At 44.7% G+C, this 17,394-nt stretch overlaps 2 protein-coding genes across 4 annotated transcripts in view; both read right to left on the bottom strand.

Annotated features, from left to right (window-relative positions):
- GGACT (gamma-glutamylamine cyclotransferase) overlaps positions 1-6,231 on the bottom strand; it is a 151,506-nt gene extending 145,275 nt beyond the window's left edge. The window contains exon 1 of the mRNA XM_063953239.1: positions 6,151-6,231. Coding sequence (XP_063809309.1) covers positions 6,151-6,177 — 27 coding nt within the window. The 5' untranslated portion in view covers positions 6,178-6,231. The remainder of the gene's footprint in view (positions 1-6,150) is intronic.
- An 82-nt stretch (positions 6,232-6,313) lies between these two features.
- TMTC4 (transmembrane O-mannosyltransferase targeting cadherins 4) overlaps positions 6,314-17,394 on the bottom strand; it is a 201,279-nt gene continuing 190,198 nt past the window's right edge. For all 3 annotated transcript variants that reach the window (XM_063953238.1, XM_063953237.1, XM_063953236.1), the window contains exons 15-18: positions 10,158-10,272; positions 9,967-10,079; positions 8,890-8,959; positions 6,314-6,469 (exon numbers count right to left, since the gene is read on the bottom strand). In XM_063953238.1, the coding sequence (XP_063809308.1) occupies positions 6,318-6,469; positions 8,890-8,959; positions 9,967-10,079; positions 10,158-10,272 (450 nt within the window). In that variant the 3' untranslated portion in view covers positions 6,314-6,317. The remainder of the gene's footprint in view (positions 6,470-8,889; positions 8,960-9,966; positions 10,080-10,157; positions 10,273-17,394) is intronic.

Raw genomic sequence — 17,394 nt, forward strand, 5'->3', positions numbered from 1 at the left:
CTCCCGGGAACTAGCTGTGTGCTGCAGCTTTTTCCCTCTACCTTTTCCTCTTGGCAGAAAAGATGAGCCTCTAGCCCTCTACTTTTCTGGGGCCGAAGGGACTGTACCTGATAATACAGTGCTTACTTTTGCTGTGGGGTAGCTTGTGGCAAAAGTTTTGATTTCCCAGCCGTAGCTGTGGAAACGAGGTCTGAAAGACCATCCCCAAACAGTTCCACCCCCTTCTAGGGCAAACTTCCATGTGCCGTTTTGAATCGGCATCGCCCGACTATTGCCGAGTCCATAACCCCCGTCTGGCGGCAATGGTTTTACATAGCGCTTATTAGTGATGCCAGTCGGCAAATATCCCTCTGTGCATCACGCATGTTTAAGACAGCGTCTTTTATATGCTCTATTTTCAGCAAAATATTGTCCCTATCTATAGTATAAATATTATCCGACAGGGAATCTGACCACGCAGCTGCCGCACTGCACATCCATGCCGAGGCAATAGCAGGTCTCAATATAATGCCCGTGTGTGTGTATATAGCTTTAAGGGTAGTTTTCTGCTTTCTATCAGCAGGTCCTTCAGGGCGGCCGTATCCGTGACGGTAGTGCCACCTTTTTTAATAAGCGTGTAACCGCTTTATCTACCCTAGGGGTTATTTCCCAACGTGACCTATCCTCTGGCGGAAAAGGGTACGCTGCTTAGAAATTATCAATTTCTTATCGGGGGAAGTCCACGCTTCCTCACACACCTCATATCAATTCCTCAGATGCAGGAAAACTACTGGTAGTTTTCTGTCACCAAACATAATACCCTTTTTTGTGGTATCTGGGGTATTATCAGAAATGTGTAATACATTTTTCATTGCCTCAATCATGTAACGGGTGGCCCTATTGGAAGGTACACTAGTCTCATCGTCGTCGACACTGGAGTCGGTATCCGTGTCAACATCTGTGTCTGCCATCTGAGGTAGCGGGCGTTTTAGAGCCCCTGATGACATGTGAGACGCTTGGACAGGCACAAGCTGAGCAGCCGGCTGTCCTATGTCGTCAAACCTTTTATGTAAGGAGTTGACACTGTCACGTAATTCCTTCCATAAGTCCATCCACACCAGTGTCGACCCCGCAGGGGGTGACATCCCATTCACAGGCATTTGCTCCGCCTCCACATCATTATCCTCATCATACATGTCGACACAGCAGTACCGACACAGCACACACACAGGGAATGCTCTGACAGAGGACAGGACCCCACAAAGCCCTTTGGGGAGACAGAGGGAGAGTATGCCAGCACACACCAGAGCGCTATATATCACAGGGATATCACCTATAGAGAGTGTTTTCCCTTATAGCTGCATAATATATATATACTGCGCCTAATTTGTGCCCCCCCTCTCTTTTTAACCCTTTTCTGTAGTGCAGGACTGCAGGGGAGAGCCAGGGAGCGATCCCTCCAGCAGAGCTGTGAGGGAAAATGGCGCCAGTGTGCTGAGAGAGATGGCTCCGCCCCTTTTTCGGCGGGCTTTCTCCCGCTATTGTAAAAGTTCTGGCAGGGGTTAATAAACACCTATATAGCCCCTGGGGCTATATATGGTGTCAGTTCGCCAGCCAAGGTGTTAATATTGCTGCTCAGGGCGCCCCCCCCAGCGCCCTGCACCCATCAGTGACCGCAGTGTGTGGTGTGCATGAGGAGCAATGGCGCACAGCTGCAGTGCTGTGCGCTACCTTGGAGAAGACAGAAGTCTTCAGCCGCCGATTTTCCGGACCACCTTCTTGCTTCTGGCTCTGTAAGGGGGACGGCGGCGCGGCTCCGGGAACGGACGACGAGGTCGGGTCCTGTGTTCGATCCCTCTGGAGCTAATGGTGTCCAGTAGCCTAAGAAGCCCAAGCTACCACCACTTAGGTAGGTTCGCTTCTTCTCCCCTTAGTCCCTCGGTGCAGTGAGCCTGTTGCCAGCAGGTCTCACTGAAAATAAAAAACCTAACATATACTTTCTTCCTAGGAGCTCAGGAGAGCCCCTAGTGTGCATCCAGCTCAGCTGGGCACAGAAATCTAACTGAGGCTTGGAGGAGGGTCATAGGGGGAGGAGCCAGTGCACACCAGGTAGACCTAAATCTTTCTTTAGAGTGCCCAGTCTCCTGCGGAGCCCGTCTATTCCCCATGGTCCTTACGGAGTACCCAGCATCCACTAGGACGTCAGAGAAAATATAATAAGCACAGGGAGGTAAATAAAAATGCTTAAAAAATTACAAGTGACATAAAAATTGGTACATGGGACATAAAAATACATCGGATTAAAAGAGTAAAAAAAAAAGGAATATGAAGTTCAAAAAAAGGAGTAAGATAGCTTAACTTAGTAGTTGAGGTATAGATCAAAGCAGCACCCATATTAAATAAATATATATTATGGTTTTGTCACATTTTGAGTTGCTGTTAACCCCTTATTGTAAGTACAATAGAACTTAATTACCATGTCATTATGGTGTGCCTATTATCTGTGTTTTATATTTTTGTCCAGAATGTGCTTTTTGACCACTTCCTATTCTTGACATTGGTAGCCAGCCCCAAACTGCGGGTGTGTACATATTCTAATGAAGACTGCTATAAATAACAGCATTGGGGCCAGTTGTGTTCATGGTGCTGTGTGGATGATCTACTGCTCGATTATTCTGTTTTGATCAAGACCTTGCGTCCTTGGGTTCGAAACATTGACTACTACTGTTTGTTGGGCACCGCCATGTCGGGAGTAATCATCTGACCACTCAGTGCCCAGTTGGGTTGCCTGTTCATTCTGGACCAATCCTAAAGTGACAAGGGGAATAAAGGGGGAAACAAGGAGCTCAGCAAGCTGCCATAACAACGTTGCTATACTAGCATGTCCTTGGCTCCCTGATCTCTGGCGGTCAGGTTCTGCCTCTAGATCCTTGCACATCTGTGCAGCTCCAGTGAACTCAATTTAGCTGTGTGTATAATTATACTCTACTTCCATCAGCCTGCTAATGCTATCAACACTCATTGAGCAATTCCTGCCTCATGCTTGCTACTTGTGAATCTCTGAACTCTGCCAGTTGACGGCATTTCCAAGGTGGTTCCAGTGGTCACCCGCACTTTCCTGTAGCAGAACTGGTATCCAGTTCGGTGTCCGTGTTATTGTCGCTCCAGCCCAGCTACAGTAGCAGAATCGGTAACCAGCCTGGTATCCTTATTATTGCTGGTCCAGCCCAGCTCCTCTAGAAGGACCTGCAACCAGCAAGGTGTCAGTGTTATTGCCAGTCCAGGCCAGCTCCTGTAGCAGAAACGGTAACCAGCCCAGTGTCCGTGTTATTGCCATTCCAGCCCGTGTAGCAGAAACAGTAACCAGCCCAGTGTCCGTGTGATTGCCAGCCCAGCTCCTATAGCAAAACCGGTAACCAGCTCGATGGCTGTGTTAATGCCGGTCCAGCCCGGCTCTTGAAGCAGAACCAGTAACAAGCCCAGTCTTCATATTATTGCTGGTCCAGCTGGTTCCCATAGCAAAATCAGTAACCTGCCCAGTGTCCATGTTATTGCCCATCCAGCCCGACTCCTGTAACAGAACTGGTAATCAGCTCAGTGTCCATGTTATTGCCGGTCCAGCCTGGCTCCTGTAGCAGACCCGGTAACCAGTTCAGTCCCGATGGTCCATAATGTCCTAACATTATGCCTACACCTTGAATGACCTCAGCACTGTGAAGTCCCTTGGTCCTTTAAGCCTACTCTGGTGCTGCGGAGCTGTGCTGCCCGGGACTTTTCTGAATATATCAAATGGTCTGTTTGTTTTATGAGGATTTTATGATAAATAAATATTATGTTTACCTGACCTGTCTCCTGTATAATATACTTAGATTTATTAGATTAAATGGTGGTACATGGTTGTGCTTAAACGTTTTCATGGAACTTAACGCACATCACAATCACATTGGCTTTTTTTCCATCCTTAAATGGGGAAGCTGGTGTGGTTTCCCACTGTACTTGTGAGGCTGCATATCTCATGTTTATTGCGCAAACTAAGGTGTCTTTCATTCATCTTATATTAGGTATAAGAATTGTCCCGAGGAATGACTCGTCCTTTTCTAAAATGTTTGTGGCCAGTCAACACAGTATTCCATAAATAATCCTTATTGATTATCCCCCAATTCCATACATAGATAACCTCAAAAGGTAATGGAAAAACTAAAAGTGTATTACATTTTATTAAACACAAACTTTAAAAAAAAATAAAAATCAGCATTTTAAATATAAGGATTTCAAGAGCTTATCTGTTACAGCCTGGAGATAGATCCTGGACACCTTCCCAACAACCTTTCATTGTTTATAATTCCATATTCCATGCATGCAATCCTTCTTAGGCAACCAAAAATGCTCCTTTCACCAATGCTTTTTCGACCAGAATGGCCTTCCTCAGGGTGATATTCCAAATGACCACAAGCTCTCCTTATATCCCTTATTCCTGTTGCACGCCCTTTAGGGAGTGGCTGATCATATCTGTTGCTAAGCATACGTAAAAAAAATGAAAAATACATATTAATCAGTGCAGAATCAAATGTCGGCAGCTATTCGAATGTTGCTGCTGACGGACGCGACATCAGCATTTCAGCTCGCTATCTCTGGGAGTGGCAAGCTGAAATGCACAAAAACTGACCCATTTCAGAACTTTTCGCGACCAATAGTTTAGTCAGGTTTAGCTGCTTTACGCGACTGCTATGGGAGCGATCAGCGAGAAAACGGGGACATAGCTTTAGACGGGAGATCGGGGTGGGGGGGTGGGGGGTTTGATAACATTTGAATCTCACCCTTTGTTATCATCCATTGCAGCAAAATCACCCCCCGCCCCGAAACACACAAATGATATCCAACTGTTTAAATTAAATGGAAACCAGAAGTATTGAATTAAATGAATACCTAAAAAATTATGCTTCCGGTTTCTGTTTAAATTATACAAGTATATTATGTTTGTATGTATATAGATACATGCATACATACTATTTTGTACATGGCTGGCAGCTATGAGATCATTGATGTTCACAGAGGTATGGAGTGGCACAAAAATAAGATGGCACTGTACCATGCCCAAAGTGGTAGTGCGTTGAATAAATAGATGAGATTATAAACTGCTTTGTTCCATGGGTAGAATATCATATTCAGCCCAAAATAGCAAAAGGAGAAGCCATTTTGGGAAGGAAAACGTGATACCTAGATTTTTAATTTAGTGTTTATGTCACGGGAACAAGAATAAAGACCTAAAATACAGTTATGTATAAGCCACCATTGGAACATTGTGTTTATATGAGAAATGGGTTTATACAAATGTAATGCTAGTAATACCATTTTAGTATACTTAACCTGGGAAACAGATACTCAGATTATAAAGTAAAACCAAATATGTTAAATTGCAATGTATGACTAACAACAGGTGAATAATGTAACAAACATGGTAAACAATACAACAAACAGCAATCAGTAACGAAATAAGAGATCACAGGTTTTCGCACACTATTGTACGACTCTATGCAAGGCTGTAGACAATCTTGCACAACTCAACAGGGTTTTAAGGTTCACTGTCCAATTATTACGCAAAGTATGTATAAATGCTCGTAAGGCAGGACCAGATCTAAATTACCTGAAGAGAAGCAGTTACCTACTGTATAGTGTGAAAAAAACAAATAGTTTACAAAATAGAGTGTGAAATTGGAGGTTGTGGCCCTATACTGAGGTAAATAAATAGTAGCTATAAACATTACACATTAGCAGTTTGGATTCATGTTGTATTTTCAAAATTTCTAAGAAATTAAAGCCAGTATGTTCTCTCCAAAAGGTACCCCCCCCCCCACCCCCACACACATACACACCACCAAGAGAGAAAAAAAAATCTGTAGATATTCTCAAGATGCCAAAGGCACATGCAGCATACATTAAAAAGGAAATAAATAATGTAACAGTCAATTTGTTCCATCCGTTTCCTATCTCCCACAGTGTAGCAACTGTAGTAAAAACTAAAAAGTCCTTATAAAAAAAAAAAGACTGTAGTAAACATTTTTCCAGAGATAATAAAGCTGTGCATGTTCTACATAAACAATTTGAACAAAAAGTAAATCATTTGTCTAATTCCTAATCTTTTCTTAGCGAGTAGTAAAACAAATCATGTACCGTAGTAGTGGGTAAAGACACATCCATAGGATTTGTACATAAACCAAATGCATTATTTTCAGCAAGATAACATAAATGTTCATTTTCTTTAGGAGCCAGTGGTGTTTAAGAGTGTCAGTAACGTCACTTGTCATCCTCACACTGCTCCTACATCAAAAGTGGGACTGCTACATGTGGCCTCTCATTTGCTGTTGTTCCAGCTTGCGTTTCAACAGACTGTAGTTCTCTCTTGTCCCAGGTGCAGAAGGGTCAAGCGTCATGGAAATTTCATAGTATTTTTTGGCCAGGTCTAGATGTCCCCAGCGATGATAAAGCACAGCTAACAAAGAAAAACAACTGTTTGATGGATCAAGAATATTTTTTGTGAAAAAATAAAAAAAATATATATATTTAAAAAGGAAACAGAAGATGTATACAAATCTGCTTCTGTTCCTTGCTAAAAGCCTGCAACATTCTGCCATTGGTTATAAACTATGGGCTATCTCTTATACTACTAATGTGGCGTATTCCCAATAAAACACTGCTTTTAAATCTTTACACATACAATATATATATAAAATTATTTTTTTATGCATAAAGCAGCTATTTTTTATTTTTTATGACTGGAAAAGGGAAGCCTTACTGTACACTATTACATCTTCTCCATGCTATAAGATATTTTTTTTATACTGACAAACACTTCCTTTCAGTCGTGTGCATATCACTTACTGTATCAGACAGATTTAGACAGTGAAAAGGTTGACACTGAGAATGCAGACACTTTTAGGATGAACACGATATGTCAACCTGCTAATAATGTGATTTACAGCATTTTAATAGTGTCAGCTTTGCAACTTCAATCATGATGATCCATCAGAGGTAGGCATCCCGAGGGGAATGTAATAGGGCGTGAGAATCAGAAAGTAGGAGATTTTGGTAGAGTTCCCCTGTGTTTTTTTTAAAGTGGCAATCATTTACATGGCAAAACCAGGATTGATTTTTAAATGGAGATGTTGCCCATAGCAACCATTCTACTTATCATTTATCTAGCACATTCTAGAAGATAATAGCTAGAATCTGATTGACTGTTATGGCCAACTTCTCCACTTCTGTAAACACGCACTTAAGTAAATATTCCCATCAGTGTCAACCTTTTAACTGTCTAAAGGGGGAAACACATGAAGCCTGGGAGAGCGATGCCCAAAGCAACTCTCAAAGGCCTGATACATGTAGGCCTAAGTTGAAGGGAGCTGCATACCCTTTAATTTTGGGCTGTGTTAAAACGGGAAGCAAAACCGCATTAATGGTCCTTATGAAGTAGTGCACACAGAACCCTGGGATTGCGGATGACACCAAGACAATTGGAAGAGGTGGTCAACATCAGTTAATGTTCCATGTGCCCTTCTCCACTGTGGACAATAACTCCAATACTGTATATTCTGTCCATGGTGTTGGCTAAACTTATTTCAGGACTGCAATAGCCACAGCTGCACATGCAAATGAAAGCAATATAAACCTATTTATAGCAGAAATGAGGATACAGCCATAGATCAGTATTCATTACATTTCTGGTCTGAGCTACATCTGTTGGAATAAAACCCCAGAGAAACGCTGTGTATATGCACCTTATATAATGTACTAGATGGTCTCTTGTCTAGACAGATTAATTTAACACTGTAATAATTCATATAAAACTGACAATCTTTACCATATGTGGCTCTTCTTTCATCTTACATACACAGTACATTCATACATATATGTATATAATACATATTAGTAATGGGTTTCGGGGCGTGGGGTCCACTGGGTTGGTGTGACCAGGCTGCTTTGAGGCACAATTATTTTACCAATTAATCTAACACTTTTTAGCACTCAAATGGCTGTTTACTAATGTAACATTTTTTAACACCCTAATTTATTACTTCTCACCTTCTCTGTCCTTGAACCTTAAGAATGTTAGGAACCCACCTAATGAGGTCACCTGGCATGGTAGGTGGGCCCCAATTTTTTGGCCAAAAATAATGCTAAGAACATCAATTTTGCTCCATGTTAAATTGCAGAATTTATAATAATTGTTCTGATTATCAATGTTCGTAGTGTTTAGAGTGTACACCTGTTTTTTTTTTTCTGTGTGGCACTACAAGTCTCAGCATAGTAGCACCTCTTATTATGTTTAGAATTAAAAATGTGCAGTCTAGCCCCCTATCTATAATGACTTTTGAACCATAGATTCTAATTGCAAAAAATAAAATGCTAATCATCTCATCAAACGCTCAATAACAATATAACTTGACCAACAAGGCATGGGTTTTTCGTCATGTCCAGTTCTCCACAATGTTCCTGCTTTTCATGCATGCTTTATCTCAGCGTGCCCTGAAAAACTTTGACAGAGTTCTGCTGTAAGAAAGAGCAGGCCTCAAAAACCCGCTTACAATTTCTTTTCCATTCTACTCATGCTGTTCATAAACAAAGGGTCCGCACATGGAGACATTTACAGTGTGAACAGTCATCACCTCATAATGGAAATGCTTCACTCCAATGGGTAGGCCTTTTGTACACCCTTATTTTTGATTGATATTGATTTTATCCTTTTCAATTACTACGCAGTGAGAATGGACTGTTAAACATATGCTTCTTGACGTTTCATTCTTGACATTGTTTGATAATTAATTCTCCACTCCATCAATAGGAAAATATCTCACAGTGTACGTATCTGCCGTGTGACAGTTTATTCAGTTGAAGAATTTAAATGGCTCTTACCCAAATTGCCATGATAACTCGCAGACGAAGGGTTTGCTTTAATGGCTTTAAGAAACAAACCTTCAGACTCCTGAAATGAAACAATAGAAAATCTGTACATTCTTTGAAGGCTAAAGTACAATTTGTCAAAATGACGTGTATGATAGACAAAAAATAGTATTTCAAAATAGTATCAGTTTTCTCATATAACTGAAGTATATTCAGACTACATAGGTTTTGGCTAAATGTTCATTGCAGCACAAAAAAGGAAAATGTCACGTGAAAAGCAATAAGGGAATGTAGACCTGATTCAGGTTCGGTACTGCACAGCGCCAGGGAAACGGCTGCGCAATACAGTACAACTAATATATAGGAAAAAGATGCCTCCTGCCAGCATCTGCGATCCGTGTGCCACATCCGGAAACGCAGTATCGGATCACCACCGCTCACGACGGTAGCAGCCCTCGGCCATATATATGAGCCAAAGCCCACTCAGGATGGCCATCTGAATTCCTCTGCCAATTCCCCGGGCTCTACATCCCCCATCTGTTTTGCAGAACTGTTACAGCGCTCGCTCCGCTCCCCAAATGTCGCAGCATGTCAATCATGCTGTGTCTAAGGGGATCCTGCAAGCAATCCCACAGAACGGCTCCTGCACATGTGCAGTACACTTACCACTGGATCTGTACATAAACCATTGGGTTACGTACAAATCTGAATCAGGCCCTGTATCTGTACTTTTCAGTGGCTGTGAAGTAACAATGAAATCAAACAAAAGAACAATGCCCTCATGTGATCAAAATGCTAGAACAAAAACAAAAAGTGAAATGCTTATAGTGTACAAGAAGTTGTATGGTTAAAACATAACATATCTAAATATACACGTTCAATAAATTAGTTGAACAAAGGAATTGGTTTGAATTGTTTCGTTTACTACATAAATATTTGCACAGCTCATTTATCCAGACCGTAAACTGCTCCATGCTGTTAACAACACTTATTTCAAGACAACAGCTACAGTAACCTGAAGATTACAGTGAAAGACTAATAGCACAGCCACAGATCACTATTCATGCATAACACTCAGAGCAGACCAACCTTGTACTTCTGAGCCTTTCCCAGCACATTGGCTAAGGAGAATGTGATGGAGTGGTCATGTGGTAACAGTTTTAAGGCTTCTCTTCCAATAGCTTCAGCCTGAGCCAAATTGCCTAAGGAAGGCAAATACAAAATCAGAAGACATGTACTCTGTTTATAAACACATCTTTCAAGACAAAATAGTAAGTTACCCGTATTATCAAGCAGTATGATCATATTATTCCAAGCCAAACTGTGTTGTGGCTTCAAAAACGTGGCATTTCTCCAGGCATTCAGTGCATCCATATGTCGATTTAAGTCTGCATACTGAAAAGCAAAGAGTGTTAAACCATAAAACCAGAAATTGTCAGGCCTTCTGACAGATAACACCATTATGTGAATAGCGTGATCAATGTGAAATAGTTTCCCTTTTTTGCCTGGTATTGGAACAATCTCCTATACAACTTTCAGCCCAGCTAGCTGCTATATACAGTATATATATAAATAATATAACATATAGAATATATTATGCTAGATTCTAGGTAGCACTACCAAGTGAAAGCAAGTGGTTTCGTTCCACTGTAGCAAAAGCTATGAGAGAGAGGAGTTTTGGTCACTTATCCTTTTTTCTGAAGCAGGCTGTGGGACACTGGACAATGGGATTGCAGGATGGGGCTGGCACTTAAACTGTAACTGTGAAAGAAAGCTTCCCCCCTGCAACAACATAATGCAGAAACCTAGTGAAATTCTTAGGACAATATTATCAAACCACAAGGCAAAAGACTGTCAAGAATAAAAACCTTGCACAAATGAGCATGAAGAAGGGATTGCAGTGTCCCACAGCCGGTTTCAGAGAAAAGGATTTAATGGTAAGTGACCAAAAATCCTCTTTTTTCTGTCAGCAAAGCTGGTGAGACACTGGACCATGGGATGTTCAACAGTCGGCCCCAGGAAAGGGAACGCACAGGCTGCCTGGCCGGAGAACTGCACACCCAAAGTGGGCGCCGCTGGGGGCAAAAATAGGATTTTGGTTACCTACCGGTAAATCCTTTTTTCGTAGTCCGTAGAGGATGCTGGGGTCCACATTAGTACCATGGGGTATAGACGGGTCCACCAGGAGCCATTGGCACTTTAAGAGTTTGAGAGTGTGGGCTGTCTCCTCCCTCTATGCCCCTCCTACCAGACTCAGTCTAGAAACTGTGCCCGAGGAGACGGACATCTTCGAGAGAAGGATTATGCACAGATAGTGGCGAGATTCACACCAGCTCTCACATACAAGGCACATCAAGCTAACTAGCTTGAAACTCGGCAACCGCTGAAACATTACTTACCAAGTAACAATGCAGTACTCAACTAAAACGAAGTTGTATTGAACAAAATAACGATAGTAGGAAAACGAAGCACCGGGCGGGCGCCCAGCATCCTCTACGGACTACGAGTAAAGGATTTACCGGCAGGTAACCAAAATCCTATTTTCTCTTACATCCTAGAGGATGCTGGGGTCCACATTAGTACCATGGGAATGTACCAAACCTCCCAAAACGGGAGGGAGTGCGCGGAGGCTCCTGCAGAACTGATTGACCAAACTTCAGGTCCTCAGCGGTCAAAGTATCGAACTTGTAGAACTTTGCAAACGTGTTCGACCCAGACCAAGTTGCTGCTCAGCAAAGATGTAACGCCGAGACACCCCAGGCAGCCGCCCAGGAAGACCCCACCTTACGAGTAGAGTGGGCCTTAATAGACGTAGGACACAGCAATCCTGCTGTTGAATACAAATGCTGGATAGTGAACCTGATCCAGTGAGAGATCGTCTGCTTAGAAGCAGGACACCCCATTTTCTTGGGATCATACAGGACAAATAGCGAGTCCGATTTTCTGTGACGAGCAGTCCTCCTCACATAGATTTTTAGAGCCCTTACAACATCAAGGACTTTGCTGAAATTGAGGAGTCAGTCGCCACTGGCACCACAATAGGTTGGTTGATATGAAATGCCGACACAACCTTCGGAAGAAACTGCTGACGTGTCCGAAGCTCTGCTCTGTCTTCATGGAAGATCAAGTATGGGCTTTTACAAGACAAAGCCCCCAACTCCGACACACATCTAGCAGAAGCTAAGGCCAACAAAGTGACAGCCTTCCACGTGAGAAACTTGACCACAACCTCCTGTAGAGGCTCAAACCAGTCCAACTGGAGGGACTGCAACACCACGTTCAGATGCCGAGGCGCCGTAGGTACAAAGGGAGGTTGGATGTGCAGAACTCCCTTCAAAAAAGTCTGAACCTCAGGGAGGGCAGCCAACTGTTTCTGGAAGAAAATGGATAGAGCCGAAATTTGGACTTTTATGGATCCTAACCTCACGCCCATATCCACACCTGTTTGCAGGAAGAGGAGAAAACATTCCAGTTGAAACTCCACTGCAGGAAACTTCTTGGACTCACACCAAGATACATATTTTTTCCAAATACGATGGTTGTGTTTTGACGTTACTCCTTTTCTAGCCTGTATCAGGGTAGGAATAACCTTGTTCGGAATGCCCTTCTGAGTTAGTATCTGGCGTTCAACCTCCATGCCGTCAAATGTAGCTGTGGTAAGTCTTGATAGGCGAACGGCCCCTGCTGCAGCAGGTCCTCCCAAAGAGGAAGAGGCCTTGGCTCTTCTAGCAGTAGATACGCGTACCAAGCCCTTCTTGGCCAGTCCGGAGTAATGAGGATTGCCTTAACTCTTGTTCTCATTATGAGTTTGAGAACTCTTGGAATGAGTGTAAGTGGAGGAAACACGTACACCAACTGGAACACCCACGGAGTCACTAGGGCGTCCATCGCCACTGCTTGCGGGTCTCTCGACTTGGAACAATACCGCCGAAGCTTCTTGACGAGATGAGAGGCCATCATGTCGATTTGGGGTACGCCCCAAAGATCTGTTACCTCCGTGAACACCTCCGGATGGAGAGCCCACTTCCCAGTTGTCTACTCCCGGAATGAAGATTGCTGACAGCGCCAACGTGTTTTTCTGCACAGAGGATGATTCTTGTCACCTCTGACATTGCAGCTCTGCTCTTCATTCCGCCCTGTCGGTTTATGTAAGCCACTGTCGTTACATTGTCCGATTGCACTTGAATGTCCCGATTTCTCAGAAGATGGGCCACTTGGAGAAGACCGTTGTAGACGGCTCTTAGTTCCAGAATGTTTATCGGCAGGCCGGCTTCCAGACTTGACCACCTTCCTTGGAAGGTTTCCCCTTGAGTGACTGCGCCCCAGCCCCGGAGACTTGCATCCGTGGTTAGAAGGATCCAGTTCTGAATCCCGAACCTGCGGCCCTCCAGGAGGGGAGGTAGTTGCAACCACCAGAGAAGTGAAATCCTGGCCTTTGGTGACAGACGTATCATCTGGTGCATATGTAGATGGGATCCCGAACCACTTGTCCAGGAGATCCAATTGGAACGACCGAGCATGAAACCTCCCGTACTGTAGAGCCTCATAAGAGGCCACCATCTTTCTCAGAAGGCGAATGCACTGATGAACAGACACCCGGGCAGACATCCAGGCCCATTGTTTGTATCACCAACGCTTTTTCCTCTGGAAGAAACACCCTCTGCACTTCCATGTCGAGGATCATTCCCAGAAAGGACAACCTCCTGGTTGGTTTCAAATTTGATTTTGGAAGATTCAGGATCCAACCGTGTTCCCTGAGCAGGTAGGTCGTGAGAAGAATGGACTGTAACAGCTTCTCCTTGGACGATGCCTTTATCAGCAGATCGTACAAATATGGAATTATGTTCACCCCCTGTCTGCGGAGAACCATAATTTCCGCTATCACCTTGGTGAATAACCTCGGTGCTGTGGAGAGGCCAAATGGCAGAGCCTGAAACTGATGGTGACAGTCCAACAGTGCGAATCGGAGATAAGCCTGATGCGGCGGCCAAATCGGAATGTGGCAGTACGCATCCTTGATATCCAGGGATACCAGGAATTGCCCCTCTTCCAGACCTGATATCACTGCCCTTAGAGACTCCATTTTGAACTTGAACTCCTTCAGAAAGGGATTTAGCGATTTTAGGTTCAGAATGGGCCTGACCGAACCATCCGGTTTTGGTACCATGAAAAGGTTTGAATAGTAACCTTTGTTTTGCATATGAGGAGGGACCTGTACAATAACCTGTGCCTCCCGCAACTTCTGGACGGCAGCCTGCAGGACAGCCCTGTCTGCCAGCAAAGCTGGCAAGCCTGATTTGAAGAATCGGTGAGGAAGGAGATCTTGAAATTCCAGCCTGTACCCCTAGGACACGATATCTTGCACCCAGGGATCCAGGCCAGACGACAGAAATGCCTGAGTCTCGCTCCCATCGGCCCCACCTCCGGGGCGTGCAGTCCACTGTCATGCGGAGGACTTTGGTGTAACTGAAGCAGGTTTCTGTTCCTGGGAACCCGCAGCAGCAGGTTTCTTGGATTTAAGCTGACCTCCCCTAAAGAAGGTGTTGGACGGTCTGGCCTATCGTGGCTTGGCAGCCCGAAAGGGCTGTGATGCAGTTGAAGAAAAGGGTTTCATCGTAGCAGGTGCAGCTGAGGGAAGAAAGGGTGACTTACCTGCTGTAGCCGTGGAGATCCAGGCATCCAACACTTCCCCAAAAAGAGCCTGATCTGTTTAGGGTAGGGTCTCCACACTTCTCCTGGATTCCGCGTCGGGAGACAACTGTCGCAGCCACAGTCCTCGACAAGCTGAGACAGACATGGAAGAAATTCCTGCAGCCAAGGAACCCAGGTCTTTCATGGATTCTACCAGAAATCCTGCCGAATCCTGAATGTTACGCAAAAACAATTCAACATCAGATTTATCCATAGTATCCAACTCCTCAAGTAATGTGCCTGACCACTTTACTATAGCTTTGGCAATCCAAGCACTGGCAATAGTTGGACATAGTATAGCCCCTGAAGCCGTGTACATGGATTTGAGCGTATTATCAATTTTACGATTAGCCGGCTCTTTCAAGGCGGTGGATCCTGGAACAGGTAAAACCACCCTTTTCTTGAGAGTCTGGATACAGACGCGTCAACAATGGGCGGGTTTTCCCATTTTTTTCTATCCTCCACAGGGAAAGGAAACGCCACCAGGACCCTTTTAGGGATCTGGAATTTTTTCTCAGGGCTTTCCCAAGCTTTTTCAAAAACCGCATTTCATTCTTTTGACGCAGGGAAGGTTAGCGAGGTTTTCTTATTTTCAGTGAAGTAAGCCTCCTCAACCTGCACAGGTGTTGTATCAGTAATATTCAACACATCCCTAATGGCCTCTATCATCAACTGCACCCCTTTTGCAAGAGATGCTGCCCCCCTCAACACATCCCCATCACCATCCTCAGTGTCAGAATCGGTATCCGTGTCATCTTGCATAATCTGTGCAGGAGCACGTTTTTGGGAATATACAGCGGGGGGCCGTGAGGTAACAGAACTGGGCCAGACTGGCATAGAGTTCTGTAAAGCCGAGTTGCAGACTCATTCTGTGCAACCCTAGTAGAAATCTGAGAATCATAGATTTGACAGAGGATAACCATTCAGGCTCCCTTGCTGGTATCTGTGTTAAAACAGTGAATTACATGGAATGGGATCATCCTGAGAGGAATTATCCTCTGCAGCATATGACACAGAGTCCTTGGACATAGCTTAATGGAGACCACAGACACTCCACACACACACACACACACACACACACACACACACACACACACACACACACACACACACACACACACACACACACACACACACACACACGGGAGAGCAGACAGAGTTTCACCCCCAAGAATGGCAAGAGAGAGAGACACAGAGATTGGAGCCAACCCACACACAGCGCTTTTTAGGTAAAGGGAGACCCCCAACCAGCGCTGACTGTGCACCTTAATAGGTTACACAGCCCATATACAACCTCCCCCCCCTTCTACAACCCCCTGGTACCATGAGAGATAGCTGGAGTTGTTCTGGAGGGACTTGCTCTTTACTGACAGCGTTGTGCAGGTAGGAAAATGGCGCTGAACGCTGCTGGATCGGCTCTGAAGAGAAGCTCCGCCCCCAAAATAGCGCTGTCTTCCCGCTCTTCATAGGATTATACTGGCCTGAGGAATTATGCTGGCAGAGATCCCGGGACCCCGACAGGCTGTGTGACCAGTGTAGGGCGTAGGCGCTGGCTCAGGTTGCCCCCCACAGCGCCGCACTATGTACGATGAGCCCCGGAGCGCAGTTAGTACTGCGCTCCATACCCTGTTGCCGCCATCTTCACACTAGCCCCCCTTCTTAGGGGGTCCGTGACTCACTGGCCACCAATCTTCTGGCTCTGTAAGGGGGTGGCGGTATGCTGCTGGTGTGAGCGATCCTCTGTGGCGGGGAACGATCGATCCCCTCAGGAGCTCAGTGTCCTGTCAGCGGAGATAGTGGCTCAGACCCCGCAGGGCGACACTACTCCCCCCCTTAGTCCCACGAAGCAGGGAGGCTGATGCCAGCAGCCTCCCTGTAAAATAATAAACTCTCAAAAAAACTTTTTCTAAAGAAGCTCTGTAGAGCTCCCCTAGCTGTGACCGGCTCCTCCGGGCACATTTTCTAAACTGAGTCTGGTAAGAGGGGCATAGAGGGAGGAGCCAGCCCACACTCTCAAACTCTTAAAGTGCCAATGGCTCCTGGTGGACCCGTCTATACCCCATGGTACTAATATGGACCCCAGCATCCTCTAGGACATAAGAGAAAACATGAAAAAGGGTAAAAACTAGTAAATGTGTGGACAAAGGACCAGGAAGCTGTATGACAAACCAATTCCGCAGAACCCCAGTGTCGCCACAGCCCTAGTGTAATACGATGACACCTGGTCTGATGCCGGTCACCCTGACTATAGACTTGAGTGATAACTGAGCCTATCCAACCTGCAATAAAGTGCTTTGTAACTGTCCAACCACGATTATGTGCGATGTGCGTCATAGAGAACAAGCAGAGAATCTGTAAATACACAGAGCACGTTTATCACTTAAACAATTTTCCTGGTTTGAGTGAAAAGTCAAAACAACTTCCGACTGGAAAGTAGGAACTGTACAGAGAACCGCCCTGTTGTCCTGGAAGACGAGAAAAGGTGGCTTACAAGATAAAGCCCCTAACTCAGAAACACGCTGAGCTGAGGCAATAGACATAAGTAAAACCAGCTTCCAAGTAATTAACTGAAAAGCCACTGAAATCCAAAGGCTCAAATGGAGCCTGCTTGTACCAGTCGATTGTACCAGATTTAGATCCCATGGTGATACCGGCGGACCAGTGGTTGAATACGCACCACACACTGTAAACATTTTGAAAGAAGAGCCAAATGCCTTTGGAAGTAAATTGGCAGGACTGAAATCTGTACTTTCAAGGAACGAAGTTTCAAACCAGCGCCCAAGCCTCCCTAAAAGAAAGCCAAATACCGAGACAAAACTTGTATGT

Source organism: Pseudophryne corroboree, chromosome 2 (genome assembly GCF_028390025.1).
Source record: "Pseudophryne corroboree isolate aPseCor3 chromosome 2, aPseCor3.hap2, whole genome shotgun sequence".
Lineage (NCBI taxonomy): Eukaryota > Metazoa > Chordata > Amphibia > Anura > Myobatrachidae > Pseudophryne > Pseudophryne corroboree.